The sequence below is a fragment of the Emiliania huxleyi genome (genome assembly GCF_000372725.1).
Source record: "Emiliania huxleyi CCMP1516 unplaced genomic scaffold EMIHUscaffold_43, whole genome shotgun sequence".
Lineage (NCBI taxonomy): Eukaryota > Haptophyta > Isochrysidales > Noelaerhabdaceae > Emiliania > Emiliania huxleyi.
The window spans coordinates 711,478-732,307 of record NW_005198751.1 but is presented as its reverse complement, the minus strand read 5'-3'; the positions used below and the strand labels follow the sequence as shown (position 1 = coordinate 732,307).

The 20,830-nt window shown below is 64.1% G+C and overlaps 6 protein-coding genes across 6 annotated transcripts; 5 read left to right on the top strand and 1 right to left on the bottom strand.

The window, feature by feature from the left end:
• Positions 1 to 121: 121 nt before the first annotated feature.
• EMIHUDRAFT_464292 (hypothetical protein) lies at positions 122 to 1,344 on the bottom strand (the record flags this gene model as incomplete). Its single annotated transcript, XM_005769266.1, has 4 exons — positions 122 to 145; positions 214 to 579; positions 675 to 749; positions 1,210 to 1,344. 3 exons carry the CDS (start codon positions 1,342 to 1,344, stop codon positions 325 to 327), a joined length of 465 nt encoding a protein of 154 aa, XP_005769323.1. The 3' UTR covers positions 122 to 145; positions 214 to 324.
• Positions 1,345 to 1,580: 236 nt separating this feature from the next.
• Positions 1,581 to 1,771, top strand: EMIHUDRAFT_356072 (hypothetical protein; the record flags this gene model as incomplete). The annotated part of the gene is made up of 1 exon (XM_005769265.1): positions 1,581 to 1,771. A coding segment is annotated over one exon (191 nt), but the record flags the coding sequence as incomplete, so codon positions are not given.
• A 1,123-nt stretch (positions 1,772 to 2,894) lies between these two features.
• On the top strand, positions 2,895 to 6,181 carry EMIHUDRAFT_102833 (hypothetical protein; the record flags this gene model as incomplete). Its single annotated transcript, XM_005769264.1, has 9 exons — positions 2,895 to 3,368; positions 3,399 to 3,560; positions 3,752 to 3,925; positions 3,993 to 4,211; positions 4,327 to 4,496; positions 4,960 to 5,017; positions 5,152 to 5,283; positions 5,445 to 5,527; positions 5,620 to 6,181. 9 exons carry the CDS (start codon positions 2,895 to 2,897, stop codon positions 6,179 to 6,181), a joined length of 2,034 nt encoding a protein of 677 aa, XP_005769321.1.
• A 2,980-nt stretch (positions 6,182 to 9,161) lies between these two features.
• On the top strand, positions 9,162 to 12,106 carry EMIHUDRAFT_436511 (hypothetical protein; the record flags this gene model as incomplete). Its single annotated transcript, XM_005769263.1, has 12 exons — positions 9,162 to 9,414; positions 9,519 to 9,648; positions 9,725 to 9,802; positions 9,902 to 9,948; positions 10,024 to 10,278; positions 10,670 to 10,771; positions 11,014 to 11,114; positions 11,191 to 11,258; positions 11,391 to 11,417; positions 11,512 to 11,624; positions 11,769 to 11,841; positions 11,967 to 12,106. Coding segments are annotated over 12 exons (1,364 nt in total), but the record flags the coding sequence as incomplete, so codon positions are not given.
• Positions 12,107 to 12,580: 474 nt separating this feature from the next.
• On the top strand, positions 12,581 to 14,190 carry EMIHUDRAFT_356069 (hypothetical protein; the record flags this gene model as incomplete). The annotated part of the gene is made up of 7 exons (XM_005769262.1): positions 12,581 to 13,144; positions 13,218 to 13,266; positions 13,358 to 13,424; positions 13,644 to 13,717; positions 13,866 to 13,943; positions 14,007 to 14,066; positions 14,148 to 14,190. Coding segments are annotated over exons 1-7 (917 nt in total), but the record flags the coding sequence as incomplete, so codon positions are not given.
• Positions 14,191 to 17,835: 3,645 nt separating this feature from the next.
• On the top strand, positions 17,836 to 18,553 carry EMIHUDRAFT_210508 (hypothetical protein; the record flags this gene model as incomplete). The annotated part of the gene is made up of 2 exons (XM_005769261.1): positions 17,836 to 18,235; positions 18,504 to 18,553. The coding sequence occupies 2 exons, from the start codon at positions 17,836 to 17,838 to the stop codon at positions 18,551 to 18,553; spliced, it is 450 nt and encodes a 149-aa protein (XP_005769318.1).
• Between the last annotated feature and the right edge of the window lie 2,277 nt (positions 18,554 to 20,830).

Here is a 20,830-nt window from a genome sequence, read left to right as displayed (position 1 = left end):
CGCTGTCGCCCAGACTCCCTTGGCCTTGCGTTAAACGTGCCTCCCCATGTCTGAGAGAGAGACATGTCTGTAGCCTGGCGTTTGTGCCATGTCCGTGCAGTTCATTTTATTTGAGGGTGGGTGAAATGAGCTCGACACGACTGGCCAAGGGCGGGGGCCTGTTCCTTTTTACCCATCTTATAGTAGAGAGGTGTGTCCGTTTTTATTTATTTAAAAAAAGGGTGTTGGCATGAGTCGGAGGGAAGAGCCGCGGGGAGCGGCTTCGACGCGTTCGAGGCAAGGCACCGCCGGGCACATTCGTCGCGCAACCGTCGTATACTGCCATCACGACGCGCCACTGCTGCTGCCGCTGCTGCCGCTGCTGCCGCTGCTGCCACCGCCACTACCTGCGTCAAAGGAGGAGGCGTATTCCTTCCCCTTTTTAGAGAGCGCCTTGCGGGTGTTCTCGTGGATCACGTAGTTTTGGATCCCCGAGATGGCGCGCATCTTCAGCTCGTTGATCTTGGTCGGGTCGGTCTCGCCCATGTTTGACTTGAACTGCTGCCGGATCATCGAACGCATCGCCTCGCCCTTCGGGCTCTGCAGGCGGACGGGGCGCGGCGGCGCAGAGCGGTGAATCAGGGCGGGTGCTGTGAGGCGTGGGGCGTGGGAGGAGCGCGCAGGGGCGTCCTCACCCTCGCCGCGATGTGGTGGCTGAGCCGGATGCAATCCTTGTAGAGCTGACGCGTGTCAAAGTCCTCGGGCCGCGCCTGCTCACTTCTCTCCCCGCCCTGCGTGCTTAGCGAGCCACTGTGGCGCACCGGCACGAGTCTCTGCGGTGAAAATGCAGCGGTCGCGCTCGTGCGCAGCGGCACAAGCCTGCACGAGGGCGAGCCGACGCCGAACACCGACCTCAGCCTCATCTTTGGCGCCAGAAAAAAGAAATTTTGCGGGACACACCCCGATCCTCCCATCCCTCCCTTGGGTTGTCTGTTTTCTTTCTTTCTTTCTTTAAAGGGGGAGAAAAAAGAATTTCGCGCTGCGAGGCTTTGGTCAACCTTGCGACGTTGTGCGTGCGTCCCCATCGGGTCGTCGTCCCGCTTTTTCCCCCTTACGCTGAGCTGTGCGCGCTTGGAGCCGACACCTGCCCCGCCCGCTCCGCCGCGACATCGCAAGATGGGTTGGCTGCGCTTCTGGTCTGAGTCCTTGAACTGCTGCCGGCGGGCGCACATGATCCGTGCGCACTGTCGCTGTGTTCGCCCAGCCAAAGTCATCGACGAGGAAGACAAGGATGTTCGGCTTCGAGGGCTGCGCGACGGGAGCAAACGAGAGCGTCTCTAGCAGGAGGAACGACATGATTGACATGGCTGCGCTGCACCGACAGGGCGGAGGTCCGCGGCTTCGAGCAGAGGTCCGCGGCGTGAGGTCGAAAAACGGCGCTTGAAATTCGGCGGCCGACGTTTGTGTATGTAAAAGAGGGATCGGCTCGATTGGACGGAGGGTGGACGCGTCCAGGAGGGGTCAGGGGGGGGTCAGGGGGGGACGGCTCGTATTGGTCATAAAAAACGGCGGTTCTGGATTTTGCATCTCGGCTGCATCCAATGGCGTCTGCGGTCTGGACATGGGGCCTCGGATCACGGTCACGTCGGCGAGGACAGCGACGGCGTCGTTGGTGGAGCGCAGGGGCGAGGGCGTCGACCGACGGGCGGCGCACCAGGAGCCCTCGCTGGCGCGGTAGGTCACGGAACGACGGGTCGAGCCCCTCCGCCAAATCGAGGCGGCGGTCGAGACGGTGAGCGGCTGACGTCCTCGCGGGCGTGGCGGAGTACGGCCGACACTATGTGCTGCGGCAGCCCGCGGAGACGCAGGAGGCGCGGCGGAGCGGCTGCGCTTGGACGCGACGGCGAGGCTGGCCGGGCACGCTGTCGTCGAGACAGGCACACGTAACTGGCAAAGCGGTAGCAGTAGTAGGCGACTCCTCGAAAGAAGCACCACCCACACAACTGACCACGCCGCCCCCGGGCTCTCTGATAAGCGGGAGTGCGGAACGACGTCGTCGCTTACGTCTAGAGTACGCGATCGATAGTTGCGGCCGTCCTCCCCGCGAACGAACCCCGCCCCCGCCCCATGCCCCAGGTCGCCGAGCGCAACTCAGCCGCGCTCGGAGGTTCTGTCTCTAGTCTCGCAAGGGGGGGAGGGGGGGGGGGCGGGGGGCGGGGGGCTTGAAGCTAAGAACAGAATCAGTCGCGGTCGGCGCGCGCCATAGCGCTCTCAATTCTTTTTCCACGCAGCGGCATTGTGCACGGAGCTAAGTGCATTGCCGTTCTTAACGGAGTCGCTTAGGCGGCTCCGGTGGTGTGCCGGTGATAGTACTAGCACGCGCCAGTTCGCACCTGTGTCGAGCCTGTGTGCTGTGAGAGAGAGTGGCTTTGTTAAATTCTTTTTCCACGCTCTCGACTGGCATGGAGTCGAGTCCCAAACGTGCGCGGGTGGCGGTGCCCAATAGCAGCCCAGGTGCTGGCTCGAGTCAAGATAGCGGCGCTCAGAGCCAAGGGAGCGTCGACGCGTTGACGCCGTCTCGCAGCCTCTCGCAGCAGAGCTGCAGCCTCTCGCAGCAGAGCTGCAGCCTCTCGCAGCAGAGCTGCAGCCTCTCGCAGCAGAGCGTGGCGACGCCAGGCCGCAGCGGTGAGTGCCTGCCTCAGAGTCTCGCAGACAAGTGGGGGGACTGTCACCGCTGCAAACAGCCGGGCCACTTCGCTAAAGACTGCCCGATCAAGTCCAAAATATTCACGGCGCAACGACCGGGAGACTGCGAGATCTGCCGCGGCTCTGTGCTGGAGATGCACTGCTGCTATGCCGACCTTGCTGGAGTCGCAGGTCTGCAACCCGTGCATGTCCGCTGTGCACTTCACCGAATGAAGCAGCTGCAAGATGAGAAGTGGAGGCTCGAGGCGGCAGCAGGGGCAGCGGCAGCAGCGGCGGCAGCGTCAGTCCCCTATCCTGAGCCGGAGGCGGAGAAGGACCATATAGCGCCCATCATCGCATGCGTCGATAACACGGGCCGCAACATCGGCGTTCGCGCCAGGGCGGGCTCCGGGAAAACACACTGCATTGCCGTTACGGCGAAGCACGTGCGCGATCGCAACATGCGGCTCCTCGCGCTGACGCTGAACTGCGACGCGAGACGGGAGCTGGAGGAGCGCGACATGCCGGAGGCGCGCACTTTTCACTCACTTGGTGCTAAGGCGTGGTACAAAGCGCACCGGAAGTCCACCCTGGCCGCGACGGCCGAGGAGCAGGAGGAGGCCGCCGAGGAGGCGGCGGCTGACGCCGATGACTGCGCTGCAGACGAGGCGCGCGCATACACCCCACGCGCCCTGTGCCGCACTGTGCGGAGACGCTCGCCTTGCCCACCGCAGGCGCCTGTGCAGAATGCGTACGTGCCAAACAAGTCAAAGATGCTGCTGCGGCTGATGTACCCGAAGCCGGCGGAAGACACGTCGCGCTCCTCGCTGTCGCTCGAGGTGCATCTCTTCGAGTCCTTCGTTGTGAAGATGGTCTCGCTGGCCAAGATGGAGGCGGTGGGCATCGAGGGCGGTCGCCCGGACAGCAGCGAGACGTGGGCCAGCTTGTGCGATCGCCACAAGCTCGACGAGGCGCGAGGCCTCACCCACCGCCGCCTCTCACCTCGCTGCTACCTCTTGTCACTGCTATCTCACTTCACTTCTTCGCTCGCTTGTCCTCACGACCCGCCGCCCTTCCTCTCGGCCAGGGCATCGAGCTGGTCCTCAAGAAGAGGCTCTCCAAGACGCGCACGGCGCAGGCGAATGCGAGGTGGCCCACTGCAGTGTCGCGGCTTGAGGCGGGCCTGAGCATGGCGCGCAAGTGTTTCGGCGCGAGCATCCACTGCGCGCTGAACTCGGCGTGGGAGGCGCTGCCCGGAGAGGTGATTGCGAGCTGGTGCGTCTTTGCTCAATCGCATGTCCGCATCTCGGCCGCATCTTGGTCCATAGGTTGTGTGCGAGCTTGGCAGCGGGAAGAAGGCCAAGCCGCTGCCGGTCCTCGATTTCGACGACTTGTTGCACATGCCCGTGCGGCAGGGGCTGTCGCTCGACCCTGGGCCGCCGCGTCGCTTGGGGCACTTGCGTCGGCTGGACGGGCCGCTGCGGTGGGTCTTGGCTGACGAGACGCAGGACAACTCCCGCATCCGGCAGCTGATGTTGCAGCGGCTAGTGGCCGAATCGGGATGCCGCATCTTCGTCGTCGGGGACGACATGCAGGATTGTACTACTGAATAGATTCATCCTTTAGGCGCCACTGATCTCTCTAGTTTGATCATTCATGCAGGCGTTGTACGGGTGGGCCTTTGCGATGGAAGACGCGCTCGAGACGCTCTTCGAGACTTTTGACTGCAAGGTGTACAGCCTCCCCATCTGCCGCCGCTGCCCGGAAAGCCACATCAAGCTCGCCAACACCGTCATCGACAACGCCACCAACGGCGCGGGCGAGGACAGGCGGTAAATGTGCGGCTCACGACTCAGTGAGCCACGCCACTCGCTCTAGGCACGGGCGAGAAGATGCGGCCGATGCGCGGCAAGGGGCGCGGCGAGATCTGTAGGAAGGACCGCGCAGGAGAGGACGGATGCACTTTCGCCAGCCACCCGCTGCCGGGAGACTACACTTTCGCCAGTACGGCACTGGCCGCCGCCAAAAAAGAAGGCGACGTGGCTGGCGGCGGCGCGGCGGGCGGCGTGTCGCTGCGGGCGGAGCGGGCGATCCTCGCCCGCCGCAACGCGCCTCTACTTGCGTTGCTATTCCTGCTCGCTGCGAAGGGCGTCGCGAGCCGCATGCTAGGCCGAAAGCCTCTCGCTGCCAAAATCGACGGGCTGCTCAAGAAGCTTTCCTACGACGGGCGCCATCGACCGGGCGGAGAGGGCGAAACTCAATGGCCAATTATAACGAATGAAGCTAACGAGCTAGGCGCGGCATCGACCAGATGGAGAGCTTGGACGAGGTCGAGTCGGCGCTGCACAGCCACGTGCGGCGCGAAGAGGAGGCGAGACGTAGCCAAGACAGTCTGAGAGACATGGCTTAGAGATAACCGATGGACGGCCGAGCTGTCTTTGGCAGGACGAGGTAGTGTGCGAGATCTCTGACCGATCTCGGCTGCAGGTGGCTGCGGAGGAGGGTCGCGGCGTCGAGTACGCTCTGAGCGACCTTGCCGAGTGCATCCGGCTGCTCATCGGCCGCGTGCGGGAGGACAGCAGCCACGAGGCGGCGAGGCTCAAGGCGTTGCGCGAGGCGGTGCACCTCAACTTTGGGGCCGCGGGCGGCGAGTACGTCCTGCCGAGTCAGCAGGCGTGCTGCGAGACCGAGCGCGCGAGCCTAATCACCGTTTGCGCGTTTGGAGCGCCCACCGCGGCCGCACACGCACGCACACCGCACGGCCTGACCCGTGAGCGCAGGTGCGGCCTCCGGTGGAGCTCGCGACTGTGCACAAGGCAAAGGGCCTTGGCTGGCCCGTCGTCTACTTGCTCGAGCCGTCCGAGTGAGCCGAGCACGCCCGAGCCATGCCCGATACCAAAACTCCACAGGCTCCGCCAGCACCCTCCCCGACCGTGTTCGCGACGCATGCGATAGGATCCCGTTTGAATTTGCGCTCGAGCAGGGCGGCTGGCAGGCGCGGCAGGAGCTCAACGTGCAATACGTGGCGTACACGCGCGCCGAGCAGACCCTCATTTTCCTGCGCGATGCCACGCCGCAGCCCAAGCCGGAGGGCTTCTCTCTTCGCGACGCCCTCGCCACCACGCTATGGCCGGAGGGACAGGGCGGGGCGGGCGGGCAGGGTGCGGCTGCTGCGGGCGCTGCCAACCATGCCCACCCTCGCGACCGGTACGAGTGGAGCGCCGAAGGCGCGTTTCATGAGTACCGCAGCTCCCACCAGCAGCGCGCGGCGAATGACGCCGAGGAGCATGCCGAGGAGGCGCTGGCCACGGCCCGCGATGTGCTGGGGCTACCCCCGCCGCCCACCGCTCTGAGCGAGGCGCAGGTGGACCGAGCGTACAAGGACCAGGCCAGGAAGCTGCATCCGGATCGCTGCGACGCGGCGGACGCGACCAAGCGGATGCAGGAGGTGGTCGCGGCGCGGGATGTTCTGAAGGATTATCTCCAGCGGGAGTTCGCGCCCGATGAGGTGGTGTAATACCTTGAGCGGCGCGCGATTTTTGTATATTTTGGTGACGTAATATAAAAGAATGCGTATCAACACCTCGGGGGAGAGGGGCTAGTGCCATTTCACTCTGACACGCTAATCTTGTTACGTCTCCAACGGCGTGCTCCGTGCAGACTGGCTCCGTGTTGCTTCCAGCGCCCTCCCCGCTCTGCGATCGTCGTCGCGCGACCGCTCCGCTGCGTGTGCGATATAAAGTAGCTCCAGCGGCCTGGCGGGTTGAGCATGTGCGCCTTGCCCTCCCGACGTGGCAGTGGGCGCTCTCAAGTTTTGCGAGCGGATTTACGAGCACCCACCGCAACGGTGATAGAGTAGGCCGTAGGCTAGTTCCATTTCACTGTGGCACAGCTCGCGTTACAAAACCTTGATTTGACCATTTGCGCAAAAAGGTACATCTCGGTGCCTCTGCGCGTCCTGGGGATGTACCTTTGTCGCGCGCCGGAGATGACTCGACGCCGCTGAGATCGGAGATTCAAGCTCTGACAGGTCGCACGTCGCTCCTTTGACGCCGACGTGACTCACCCGTGCAGATCACATCAGGACACGGTCTCGACGCGCTCGGTACGACGCCTGCGACCCGTCTTGGGTCAAGTGGCACGACGCTCATCGCGCCTACCAGCGCTGCCGTGCAGGTTGCCACGACGAGGTCGAGCACGCTTCTATACGCTCGCCCAGCCTCCCTTTCCATCCCATTAGGCAGCATGGGAACGGTGGCGAGCAGAGGCAAAGCCTACGAGGGGTGGTGGAACCACATGTCGCGGCTACTGCCGGCTCGACCCCACGATAGCCTCCGAAGGCTGACTTTGCGGCACCATCATCGGACGATGTCGACGAGTTGGGTCGCTCTCGCGGTAGCCAGGTAGCCCCCCATACTAGTAGCACCGGCCATGGCCGCAGGAAGCTCGGGGGAGGGCGCTGGGAGCAACACGGAGCTCCGTTGGACGCGTTTTCAAGATTAGCGTGTCAGAGTGAATTGGAACTAGCCGTAGTTGTTGAGGGGGTTCTTTGTTTCAGGGGGGGCAGGGTGGTGGGCAGCACGCTTTCAAACACAACGTAAACCCGCTCTCAACCACCGCCGCGGTGTGATTCTTTTTTCTTCGCATCAGCGTAGGAACGACACAGCTCGCATGGCGGGGAATCCCGCCGCCCCCCACGCCACCCAGCGCCTACCAGCGCTCGCTCGCAGCGCGCCCGACCCGCCGGAAGGCGCGGTCGGCGCGCGCATCAAAAAGTTTGGACGTACGTCCTTCCGCGGCGTGCAACATTGGCAAACAGCGCCAAAGGCTGGCGCCAATGGCGCCGGCCTGCGGCTGCGGCCCAGTGCAGCCGGCGCGCTGCGACGACCGGCGGCGCCGCCTGCGCGCAGCCACGGGCGGCCGCACAGCCGCGCGCGGAGCGCAGCCGGGCGCCACAACACCACAACAACACCAACAGCGCCCATTTGCCTGCTGCTGGCACTGCTTGCAGCACGAGGTGGGCGAGCCGAGGCTCACGCGCGCGCGGCACCTTCGTGGCCGCGCGACACGCACGACCATCGCGCGCAGGCGCAGCTCGCGGCTGACGAGCGGAGAGCCTGCCCTGCTGCTTGCCAGCAGCTGCTGCCAGCCTGCCAGCCAGCCAGCCTGCCTGCCTGCCTGCCTGCCGGCCTGCTTGCCTGCCTGCCTGGCCTCCACCCCTCCTCGGAGGAAGACCCCTCCTCGGGAGCCCGCCGCCCTCGGGCTGCGGGCGAACGGGAGGGGTGCCCCTCGGGCACCCAATCGCCCTTCGGGCAGCCAAATCCACATAATATCATTTAATATCATCGGCCGAAAGGCTCGCCTATATGATGCTCCCCGCAAGACTAACCACCCACTCTTCCGCAGACAGGCCTCCACAGATGGGCGGCACCCCCGCGCAGCTCTAAGCGAGAAGCGCGCCCTCTTAGCACTGAATCCACTGCTCGACTCACCTCCCTGTGCAGACTTGCCAGACTACTGCTACGGCGGCAGGCCCGAGGAGAGCCCTGCCCTCCTCCCGCTTGCCACGCTTCTCGCTCTCAGGCGGACCCCCGACGAGGCCCTCGCCGACCGGTGCGCCCATACCCACACAGCATTGAATCCACCTCCCTCTGCAATACAGCCAGAGACACTCCTCGACTTAGAGAGATACCTTGCGCGCCCCCCTCACCCACGCGGGACGACTGGCCTAGCCCTGTCGCCTGCCGCCCCAAGGACGGTCGACATAGCCGGGTACACGTACCATACCATCCCCAGACTGAATCCAGCCATGCAGCAACAGCCCAACAATGGTAGAGAAGAGAGGGAAGTAGGGATCGAGCTGTATGTGACCGGATGTTATTATGGAGGTAGAAGCACAAGTCACGCAAAAGCTCAGAGACGGACACGACCAGACATCGAGACGCGAGGGGACACCCGCGACAACGAGCGTGAGCTAGCTAACGAATTACCTAGAACCGAACAGCATCACCACCAACAAGAAGACGAGGGGCCCGACCGCCCCTCACCACCTCACCAAGACTATGGTTAAGTTAATCACGTACAATTTTAACGGTTCTAGGAAAAAGTTAGCAAGCATTTTAAGTGCAGCAACTCGAGACCACGTCACGCGCAAAACCCGCGGCGTTACATAGCTTGTGCAGTACTCAGTACTTCCATGATCCGGAAAACTAAAAATCGCACTGTCCGCAGAGAAATTCTTTCTCGCTCTGCCATTTCTCGAGAGTTTTATTTTTAGTTTGTTGGTTAATCCTAAAATTCTTTTTCCGTATAAAATTCTTTTTCCTCAGTGCGCGCCAGTTCCATGCGTAGTTTGAGAGAGGGTCTTTTTGTATTCTTTTCACGGAGCGCAAATTCTTTTTCCTGTGTTAGTGCCCCGTGCGCGGAAGATGCTAAAAATTCTTTTTCCTCGGGCAAAGGTCGGCCAGCATATGCCCCACATACTGTGACCTCAGAGCATATGCTACCCAGGTCTCATATGCGCGCCCTAGTCACTCCTGAGGGCATTTCGCCTGTGATTCTCGTGCCAGCCAGCAGCCCGCTGCTGCACTACTCGGGTCGGTTCGTCGGCCACGGCTCTGCGAGGCGCTTTGATTGGCCCGGCGTGAGCATTTTATTCCGATCGAGCACGACATCTGCGTCCATCCTGCTCAACGAGACTCGGACCAACCGCTACGCGGTGCTCCTCAGCGGGCCCGACAACTTGACGAGGCACCGCCGCCACTGCACAACACGTCACCCGGACGGCGCTCGACTCGAAACAGTGTTTCCGAGTGCCATAGCGGCGCGACCGGTGACAGGCATCCGCAACGCAGGTACCGCCGCCACCGCGAGATCCTCACCAGCGCTGGCCGTAAGACTGCATGGGGCCACTACGGCTCGTACGAGCTCTTCTCCGGTCTGTCCGCCGAGCCGCGAGGCGTGATGGTCCTCAAGCTGACCGAGGCGCGGATCCTCTCCCTCCCATCCCGGAGTTCAGCCGTGACCCCGACTCCCTCCCTCGCCGCACACACACGCACAGGCGTGTGGCGCAAGGCCGCCCTGCGACTGGTGCCCCAGCTTCGGAGCCGCCATCTTTGGCGGCCTCATCTTCGACGAGGTGAGGCTGAGCCGGCTTGTCTGTTTTCTCTGAGCACCCCGGCCCTCTCCTGCCCACCGACCCGCCTCTCACACACCGCGGCCTCTCTCCCTCTCGCAGGGCTCCGACCTCTCCGAGGCCGCGCTGCCCTGGCGCGAGGGGCGGCGGTGCACCTTCCACGCGGCCGAGCGGCGCCCTCGCACATCGGACTACCTCGCAAAAAAGAAAAACGACGGGGGTAGGCTCGCCTTCTACGGCGACAGCATCACTGTCGGCTGGGGCGCCGGTCGAGCAGATCGACCCCAACCGCGAGCACCGATGAGACAGATCGACCCACCGCGCTGCCTTCACCTCGCCGCCGCCGCCGCCCGGCCACCTTCTTTGATCGGCTCGGCGCCCCTGCCGCGACCCGCAGGCGTTAGAGGCGGGGGCGACGACCGCGCGTGCGACGACGGGGAGGACCACAGCGCCGCTTGGGGGGTGGTGCTCTCGCGCATGTGCCACGCCGTAGATGCCGAGCGTGTGTCGGGGTGCAGGCGCAGCACGCGCTCTCGGGTGATCTCGGGTGGTCTCGAGTGATCTCGCGGAAGGCCACACGGTCCCCCCCCGGTAGGCGCAACACGCGCGTCCCACTGCACACTGAGCCCTGGTCCGACAGCTTGGCAGCAGCGCCTGACAGTGCCCGACAGCTCTGGCAGCACCCGACAGCTGGTCTGACAGAGGCACCCGACAGAGTCTGACAGTGCCTGACAGTCTGAAGATCACCCGACTGCACCCGCCAGTCCGACAGCCAGGGCGCAGGCTGCACCCTCGCCCTCGCTGACCCACTCACCGCCGTCCATTTCGAGGGTTTCCAGCCCTTGTGCTCTCGCCCCTCTGCTCTCTCAGGCTCGAGGCCGAGTTCCACTCGGTCGCCTGGAGCGGCATCGGCGTCCTGCTCAACGACGCGGCAGACTCGCCTCAGAACCGCACGATGCCGCGGATGGCGCGGTACCGTCGCCGAGATACGCTGTTGAGACACGCGCCAGATTCGCCGAGAACTGCCCTGAGCTGAGATGCGCCGAGATTCGACGAGATGGCGCGGTCCGTCGTGCTCTCAGAGAGGCGAAACCCATCGCCAGCTGCTCCGTCGGAGGAGGGGCAGGGAGGTCCCTTGCTGGCCAGGCGACAGGCGCTCCATCTCCGGAGACCGAGACGGGATCTCACACCGTGACCGCCCCTCCCCGCCCCAGGTCCGTCCTCGGCGGCGTCCCCGGCGCGGGCGACGTCCTCCCCGCCTCGTGGCGCCCCTCGGCTCTGCTGGTCCACCTCGGGACAAACGACTTCACGCCGGGCACGCGCGACGCGAGTCCGCCTCCACACACGCTCTGGCTCGCGGCCGTGACTGGTTGGCAAGCCGACGTCCATAGGCCACGAGATGAGCGTCGCCAGCTTTGCGGCCGCCTACGTCGAGCTGCTTCTCAACCTCACGGCGGAGGTACGTTGGCCGGGATGCACGGCTGTAGCCCGGATGCAGCGGAGAGTCTGGGGTGGGGCTGCTGCACACGCAACCCGCCTTCGGCGCCCTCGACGCCACGTCCCTGACACGTCTACGACGTGTCCCCGACAGGCGGACTCGAGGCGGCCCGCCTCCAAGGACCGCCCTCACCGCTCGCCCTTGCGCACCGGGCCTCTGAACTCGGTGGTACTACAGTGGTGCTACGTGCCGTCCCCTCGCCCGTCACCCTCAGGTCTCCCCGGCCCCCGTGACCGCGGCCGAGCCGCCGCCCGTGTTTGCTGCCTGCGGCCCGATGGGCACTCGCGGCGACCACCGCGGCGAGTATTTCCCTTGCTCCGACATCTGGCGCGCTGCCACCGCCGCCACCCTCGCCACCCCAGCCCTCGCCACCGCTGCCCTCACCCCCCCCCTCCTCCATCGACGCCACTTCGTCGCACCCGCGTCGCCGCTCTGGCCCTCGTCACCTGCCCGTGCCTCCTCCTCCGTCAGGGACGCCCTCGCCGCTCTCGGTGCGCAGCGCGCGCTCCGCATCCACCCGCTCGACTTTCAGCGCCTGTACGAGGCGCACGTCCCCCCCCCCCCACACACACACACGTGTCGAGACGCTCTTGTGCTTCGCATCCTCTCCACTCGCAGTCGCCGTACCTCCAGCTTCATTCTACAACCGTGACACGTCCGCGCACGCAGGTCGACGCGAACGTCGGCGGGTGCAACCACCCGTCCGTGCAGGGCCAGCAGAGGATGGCCGAGATCGCGAGGCCGGTGGTTGAGCGGGTGCTGGGCTGGTCCGAGTCCATTACGTAGGCTCCTTTGACTGGAACACTCTCACGAAAGAAACAAGTGTTCTCACATACTTTGTTTGAGTTCCCTTCTTGGGCTTGATTCCTTGTTTCTCTGCTCTTCGTCTTCCCACACCTTGTCCCCGGTCCGCCCGCGTCCGGGGACCCGGGCCGCGGCGACGGAGTGGGGGTTGCCGTTGCTGTCCATGTCAAACAGTCACAGCAAGGACCGTTCAACGCGCAGGGGGGGCAGCAAACGCTCCAGACCTAATCGGAGTAAGGAGTCGTAACGCCGAGTTTCGACCGACGCAACTCTTGACAACACAAACGCGATCGATCGCCACGACCTTCCTTCCCGACTCTATCTGCACGCTGCGACTGCGCCGCGTCCCGGAAGGATGCTGCCCACCCTCGCGCTGCGCCGGCGCCGTACAATGCCACCGCGGCTGGAGCGCCCCAGCTCTTCTCGCGGTCTTCGCCTCCGGCACCGAAAAAGAAAACATACGTTCCCACGCAGGCCTGCAGACGCTCGCCGCTGATGCTCGCTGCCCAAGCCCACAAGCCGATCCTGCGCACGATGACGGACGCGCCACCGCACACGCTGCGCGCGGCGCCGGTCCACTCGCCACACTTCCCGAAGCCGCTCTTCTTCGAGACGCGCCGCGACCACTTCAACATCACCGATACGACGAAGTGGCAGCAGGCCTACTACGTCAACGCCACGTTCTGGACGCCCGGGAGCGGCGCGCCCGTCTTCCTCTGCGTGGGCGGAGAGGGTCCTGCTCTCGACGGCTCGGTGGTCGTGTCGAGCGTCCACTGTAACAACGCTGTGGAGTGGCTTTCCGAGACGCGGGCGCTGATGTTCGCCGTCGAGCACCGCTACTATGGCTGCCACAATATGTCCGCTTGCCCGTACTCGCCGTCGGACGAGAAGCCGCTGCGCTGGCTCTCTTCGCGGCAGGCGCTCGCCGACCTCGCAACCTTCCAGCGGCACGCGACCTCCGCTTTCGGGATCAGCGCCGCCAGCAAGTGGGTCACTTTCGGGGGGTCGTACCCCGGCATGCTCGCCTCGTTTGCGCGGATCAAGCAGCCGCCTCTTCATTACTCATCTACCAGGAACAACGATGGTTTTGATCACGGTTGTGACTGTTGCTGCTAGGTACCCGCGCCTCTTCTTCGCCTCCGCTTCCTCCTCGGCGCCGGTGCAGGCGCGGGCTCTACATGAGCCAGATTACACAGCAGAAGAGAAAAAAAAAAGAGCACCTACACAAGACTCAGGGCCCCTACATCCTGCTGCAGGCCAAGCTCGACATGACCGAGTACAACGACCTCGTCGCAGACGCGTATGCGCTGCCGTCCGTCGGAGGCCTTCCCCCCCGGCCTGTAACACAATGGAATACAACATGAGGCACATCACAGCTCAGTGTCTTGCCTGCCAACCGCGCTGCGCTCTCTTGTCCCGCCGCCTCTTGCGCTCACTCTGGCGCGCTCCTGGCAGGCTCCACGTAACAATTCTAATAATATAAACAGCTCCTGGTCATGCGACATAAGGAGTACAACATAACATGAATAGCTGCCGGCGCAGGCTCCCCCGCCTGCAAGGCTGCGATCGCACGAGGCCACGCCGAGGTCGGGCGGCGCTTCTCCTCCGCCTCCGGGCGCGCCTCGTCGTAGCAGTAGCCTCGTCGTAGCAGCAGCCGACTCACTCGCTAGGTGGTGGCGGTGGCCCTGGTGGTGACGAGACTGGCGACACTGCAAGGTTGACTTACACTGCAAGCCTTACCGCACCTGACCTCACACTGCAAGGCGCGCCTCCCTCGTCGCCCTCTTCTCGGAGCTGCGCGGCCGGCAGCCCTCCTGGCTCGAGAGCGAGCCAGGGCCAGCGCCGCTCTCACCCGTGGACGGACTCACCGCCCACTCCTCGCCACTCCAGGCTTGAGAGCGAGACGAACCAGCTCCGCTTCTCCGGCGGTGGCGTCGCCCCCTTCCCCGCCCAGTCCAACGACCCGGCGCGGCTGCTTAGGAGTAGCACCATTCTCCTCCTCCCCGTTTGCCGGTGTGACTCTGTTGGTGCATCGCCGGTCCGCAGGCGTGTCTTTCTTACGGCTGCTCCATCGGAAGGGTCTGTGACGTCGTCACGAGCGGCGAGAACCGCTCCTCCCTCGAGCGCCTCGCGGGCCTCGCAAACGGCTTCTACTCCGCCGCAGAGGAGGAGGAGGCGGCGCCCGAGGCGGCGGGCGAGGCCGCCCAAGGCGGAGAGGCGCGGGCGCAGCGGCGGCGGGCGGCGGAGGCGGCGGCGGCGGCGGCGGAGGCGGAGGCGGCGGCGGCGGAGGCGATTGCGGTCGCTCCCGTGGTGGATCCGGAGCAGTGCGTCAAGGAAAAGTGCGCGGGCCAGGTCGCGCTGCTGCCCGAGGATTGCCTCCTCCCCCCTACCAGTCCCTTCACCCCTCCGGGTATGCGCGGGCCAGGTCGCGCGCTGCGAGAAGGACGCACAGTGCGCCTCCGTCCTCGCTTGCGCCTTCAAGTGCGGCGGTGACGAGCCTTGCGTCAGGAGCTGCGTCGCGGCCGGGGGTTTGCCCGACGGCGCGGGAGACTGTGATGGTCATTGGGCCACAGCGTGTGACTCTTCTGGTGTCGGTGCATAAGGCTTGCCCGACGGCGCCGAGGTCGCCGCGTATCAGTGCGCGAAGGCAAACGGGTGCTTGTCTGTTGACGATGCGGCGGCGGCGGAGGCGGCGGAGACGCCGGAGCGCAGCTTGCACGAGTCTCTCGACTATTGGGGCTGCCAGACGTGCAGCGAGTTCGGCTGTGAACAGGAGAGGTGTGAACAGAAGAGCTGTGAGTAGGCTACCAGACGTGCAGCGAGTTCGGCTTTTACCAGACGTGCGAGAAGGGCTCGCGCTGCTTCTTCACGCAGGGCCTCGACCTCCTGCCGACGCAGGACGCGTTTTGCGCCGAGTACGCCATCTCGCAGCCGCAGATCGCGCGGCGCATCGCCGAGACGAACGCCTTTTACGGCGGCAGCCGGCCCGACCTGCCGCCGCACAACGCGACGCGGATCCTGTACGCCAACGGCGACGGCGACGTGTCGCGTGGTCGCGAGGGTTTCTTCTCCTCTCTTGATGTGGCACCGCTGCGCGTTAGGCGACGTGGACCCGTGGCACGGCCTTTCCATCCTCGCGCCCCTCTCGCCGGAGCTGCCCGCGCTGCTCGTCTCGGGCGCCTCCCACCACGCTTGGACGCACCCGTCGCTGCCCACCGACCAGCCTTCGGTGGTTGCAGCGCGCAAGGCGGTCCGGAGGCAGCTGGCGGCTTGGCTCGGCCTCTAGGGCGAGCGAGCGTCGAGCGAGGCAACAGCTCGCTCTCCTTCGCTGCGCGTGTATGTGTGGTCAGCCCGCCCTTTCTACCAGTTTTGGGGGGGCTGGCGGCTGGCTCAAAGAAGACTTGAGATCGATCCCAGGAAACTCTCCGCAAGAAGTCGCTAGAATCCGCTCTAGAAACGAAATCGCCTTCTCCTAGATACTGGGCTGGGTTTTTAGGCATTGTGGGGTTGGCACTCCCATCGACCCTCATGACCTCCTGCGGTCTTTGAGATGGACACCAGTGGGTGTGGGACCACAGCCAGGATACACTCGAAGGCTGGGTAAGCAGTAGAGGTCGATACTCGACGCGTCCCACATGGTCTGTGTCGCTGTCGGCACGCTGTCGACAGGACGTTGAGCGACACCGGTGGCAGTGCCACCCAGGAGTGGTCGGGCGGTCTCCCGTCATGAGAGAGTCACCATGTGATCCGTATGATGATTCCTGACAACCGCCTCAGTCAACTTTCGTCACAGTTCCCGCTCTGAGAGGAGCTGCGGGTCAGTTCGACAGCTGGAGCTGTGTCGCCGGCGTGCGGCAGCCTGCCTCCGGAGGTGCCTCTGAGGTGGACATTTTTTGGTCACCGTGAGAGAACGCGTTCGAATTTTCACTCCGGAACTTCAACTTCACACGCGCACCGGCCAGGGCTACAATAGTGCCAGTGAGGCGGAGGCGCGAGTCGGAAGGCCGCGACCGTCAAGTGTTTTCGACACTTCCCTACAATCGCTGTGAACCCAGCCACGTATTTCAGCTTTGCCGTTACGTACAACGTAGCGGTGGTAGGCGCGCTATACCGCCTCGTGTCGTAGACGCTATACCGTATACGCGAGCGGCGAGCCGTAGAGCTACGGCTTTACCGTACACAGAGCGTCTAGTCTCTAGAGGCGCAAGAGAGGGTGTCGCGAAGGGTTGAGTTGACGGAAATCGGGGGACTGTCGGGGGACGCGACCCGGTTTGCCACAGACCAAGCCCATTCTAGATTACAACAGTATTGAGTATTGTACTCATAATATCGGCGCACCCAAGTCCAAGCTGGAGTTGATCGTTGCTTCCCTTTCGCGAGAGGCGGTGCGGACTGCCGGAGGCCTCGGTCTGACTCCCCTCTGCCCGTGCGACTTTCGCTAACTCCCTCGAGCGTAGATCGTCTCTCTTCGGCGCGCTCGAGCACGTTTGGCACCATATCCATGAATGAATACTACTCATGTGGGTCACGTCCCAAAACGCGCTACCTGTCAGACTCGGGCAGAAGAGACGCAGATTTCTTTTGCGCGGTGTTTTTAGGAGGAAGAAAGACACGCGGGCGGAGCGCTACAAGAGGCGGCCCTCTAAGAAATCTGTATGTATGTAGAAAGATGAACAACAGTCAGGCTCGGACTGGACACCAACGCGGTATGGGTGGACGCGAGACAGATGATGACGACACGCACGAGCGACACAAAGACACAAACAGGCTCACAAGACACACAACCAGCTGGCTGCCACACACCCTGAGTTGGCGTACACATAACTCAGGGCCACATTCTCCCTATCGCCCCCCCCAGCACTCCCAGGTGCCAAGAGAAACAAACAAAGGCACAACAAACAACAGACAACAGGGGCGAACGCGTGAGGCCAGAGCAGGCTTGCTCGGCCTCTAGCAATCTCCGCCGACCGCGAGGCCGGACTAGACCGTGTGTGGGGTCTTGTGAGGTGTCTCTGGTCACTCTCCTCAGAGGCTAGCCGCCAACCGCTAGCCTTATCTCACACTCACAGGCAATGACAATCCAATGTATGAGTGTATGCAAGCAGAGGCGCGTGTGCTGATTCTAGATCGCACGCCGTGGCATATGACTTGGGAGGCGTGCGACCTCAGCGCGCCCGCCGTCAGCTCGACGGTGCGCCCATGTCAGCGAGAGGTATGCCGGTAGAGCGATCCCGGTCTTGTCGAGCGCGAGCCCCGCGCCACGGTTGCCAGCCGTGCCTTCGCGAGAGTCGCCCTCGAGCGCGTCCCGTCGGCACTACCTCCTCGAGTGCGTGTCGCTTTGGTTGGCGACACCCACTCGTCGAGGGCAGTCCGGCCGACGGGAGCCTGTCGCGCGCCGGCGACGATTGCGGCGGGGTCGTTGTGAAGCGAAGCGCCGCTTCGACGAATGAGGTTGGCAGGCTCCCCTCACGAGTCCGTTCAGACAAGCCACACGCCCCTCGCAAGCGAGGTTGGTAGGCGCCCCTGGCGAGACCCGCAAGAGATGCCAAAGAAATCTTCGTTGCCACCCCAAAGAATTTAAACAAAAGAACTCTCTCTCACAGCACACAGGCTCGACACACCAAAAGAAAAAACCCAAGAGAGGGGTTGGAGGGCGGGAGAATCCAAAAAAGCCGTCCAAAAAGCCACAAAAACCCAGCGAGCCTCCCGTTACGCGATTGCCGCGAAGCGCAGCATGATGCGTGGCCAGCTTGGGAGGCTGCCGCCGCTGTCAGAGGCGGCCGCCACTGCGAGGTCTCGAGGGCCGACCGGCCGGGCGAGCATCCGCGCTGCCGACGACGTGCTCGAGGCTGACCTTCAGAGCGACGAGATTCTCGCATGCTTTGAGGAGGCGCTCGGCGAACGGCAGCCAGAGATGGGAACGGATGCTGCAGCAGGGCGAGAGGCGAACGCCGAGAGTGCGGAGGCCGCACCGCGACTCGAGGCTGCAGCAGAGCAGCAGCGGGAACATTCCCTGCTTGCACCGACCGCGGGGCGCGGCGTTGAGCCGGTGCTGCCAGACCCGGTGCCTATGCTGAAACCGCTTCGCTTGCGCGGGAGAGGCGCGTTTAGCCGCGAACGGGGATGCCAGGCGAGTCGCCTGCGGCTGGGACGCCAGCCGAGACGGGTGCGGCGGCGGCGCCCGCGGTGGCGGCGCCCGGGACGGCACCGCGGTACAAGCCGGCGCGCGGCGGGCGCTGGGAGCCTATTCACAGAGGGCTCACGGGTATTTTTTCGCTTCGCTGCGCGGCCTGGGAATAGGTAGGTAGGTGAGGCACGGAGCCTGGCGATTGGCGCCCGCAATAGGTAGGTAGGTAGGGCGTTTTGGTGCGAGTCATGGTAAACAGACCCCTATCTGGGTAGGAGCCGGAACCCTGTGGCCGTGCTCGGCGCTTGGAATCCTCTCCGTATGACGTCTTGTAAAAGAAAGAATTTTCCCTAGGCGTCTCGCGGCTGCGTATTCTCGTATTCTTGTATTATAATAAGGTATTGCGTAGGGGCGGTGCGTATTCTCGTATCACTAGTTAGTGTCGTGACTCGTGTCCACTAGCTCCGAGTAGCGGAGGGGGTGCGGTCTGCTGCTATGTGGTGACTGTCCCTAGTCTCGGAGGGGGGCTTGAAAAACCCAGCTTACGTTGCCCGCGCCGGGCCGCTCCCATGGCCTCCCACCGCATCGGCGCCCGCCTGTCTGGGCTCTCGCCAGAGCAGCTCGTCGCCTTCATCGACGAGCAGGCGCCTCTCTGGAGCGCCGCCGCAATGCGCGTGGCGGAGGAGCACGCCGCACGGCTCGCGGAGCAGCCCGAGTGGGTGCTCTCCGAGGTCCTCCTCTCGCCGGACCTCGTCCCGCACATCCTCGCCCAGCTGCCGACCACGGAGCACGCCGTCAAGGGGACGTGCCGCGCGTGGCGCCGCGGCTGGAAGGAGACGCTGAAGAAGCGCAAGAGGCCGCGCCTGCTCGTGATCGGCGGCGAAGACATCGATGGCGAGTTTGTCAACTCGCTGGAGCGGTACGACCCGTCAACGAATGAGTGGGAGGAGGAGGCTGTGGCGCCAATGCCTTCGGCACGCACGTATGTCGGCACGGCGGTGCTTGACGGCAAGCTCTACGCGGTGGGCGGCCAGAGCGAGGACGGCGCAACTTCCAGCTCGGTGGAGCGGTACGACTTGGCTGCGAACGTGTGGGAGGCAGTGGCGCCGATGGCGGCGGCGCGGTTTTATCACGCCGTGGCGGCGCTCGACGGCAAGCTGTACGCTGTGGGCGGGTACGGCGGTGGCCGCCTCAGCTCGGCGGAGCGGTACGATCCCGTGACGAACGCGTGGGAGGCGGTGGCGCCGATGGCGACAGCGCGGCAGGAACACGCCGTGGCGGTGCTCGATGGCAAGCTGTATGCTGTGGGCGGGTACGGCGGCGACGGCTGGCTCAGCTCGGTCGAGCGGTACGATCCGACAGCGAACGCGTGGGAGGAGGTGGCGCCGATGATGGCGGCTCGGGACCAGCTCGCAGTTGCGGTGCTCGACGGCAAGCTGTATGCGGTGGGCGGGCACGGCGGCTTCAACAACGGCGTCCTCAGCTTGGTGGAGCGGTACGACCCTGCCTTGGATGTGTGGGAAGTGGTGGCGCCGATGGCAGAGGCGCGGTATAAGCTCGCCGTGGCGGTGCTCGACGGCAAGCTGTACGCTGTGGGCGGCTACGACGGTGACTACTTCAGCTCGGTGGAGCGGTACGACCCGGCAGCGAACACTTGGGAGGCGGTGGCGCCGCTGACGACGGCGCGGGCCTATCCCGTAGCTGTCTTGATGTAGACGGGTGTTTCGGGCTCGCACACAACACACGACGAGTTGGAATTACGGTAATATTAATTGAATATTATGATATATGTGGAAACGCGGGAGGCATGTTGTGCGAGTATATGGGCCAAAAGCGTCGAAAATGTCCCAAAAAGCGTGTCTCGAGTTTGTGGCAGCTCCGCAGCCTGCGCGCGCTGCCGGGACGCACCGCTTGCTGGATACACGCACTCCCTGGGTCCCAGGGAGTGCGTGTATCCAACAGGAGTGAGTATACTCGACGCCGTACTCGAGATGGAGCTGCAGAAAGTACGCCGCCGAGCGTGACACCGAAGGCGTCCCGGCGGAGGTGATAGAGTGTGAGACCTGAGGCTGCGGAGGTGACGCCTGAGGTACCGGCCCGTGTACGGCGACTCAGCCGGCGACCGCCACGGGCTCAGACGAGACTTGTCGACGCGTTCCGGCTCAGCTTCACCGTGGTCATCGGGCGTCTGTCGACGTCAGGACCACCCATACAGCTCGCGGGTTTGAGGTCGCAAGAGCCAAGATGGTGGCGTTTGGACATCCCAACCATCACACAAGACAGCCTGTAGGTGATGGCGGGACGGCGCAGTGTTTGTGGCACTCGGCAGTAGGCACCCGCGGCACAGCCCCGCGGTCGGCTCTCGCGGGCTGCGGAACCGGCCCCAGAAGGGGACGGTCCGGGCGAGTGTGGCAGCTCCTGCGCTAGTATGGGCACCCTCTATCACAACACTACCGATCCTGGCCATTAGAGCTGCCAGGGATAGCGTCAGGAGCTGGTAGGAGTCAAAACCCCTCATATTTGAGACATCGTGGCCCATATACTCGCACAACGAGCCGGGAGACTAGTTGCAAAAAGGCGTGCAAACCCCGCCAAAAAATGT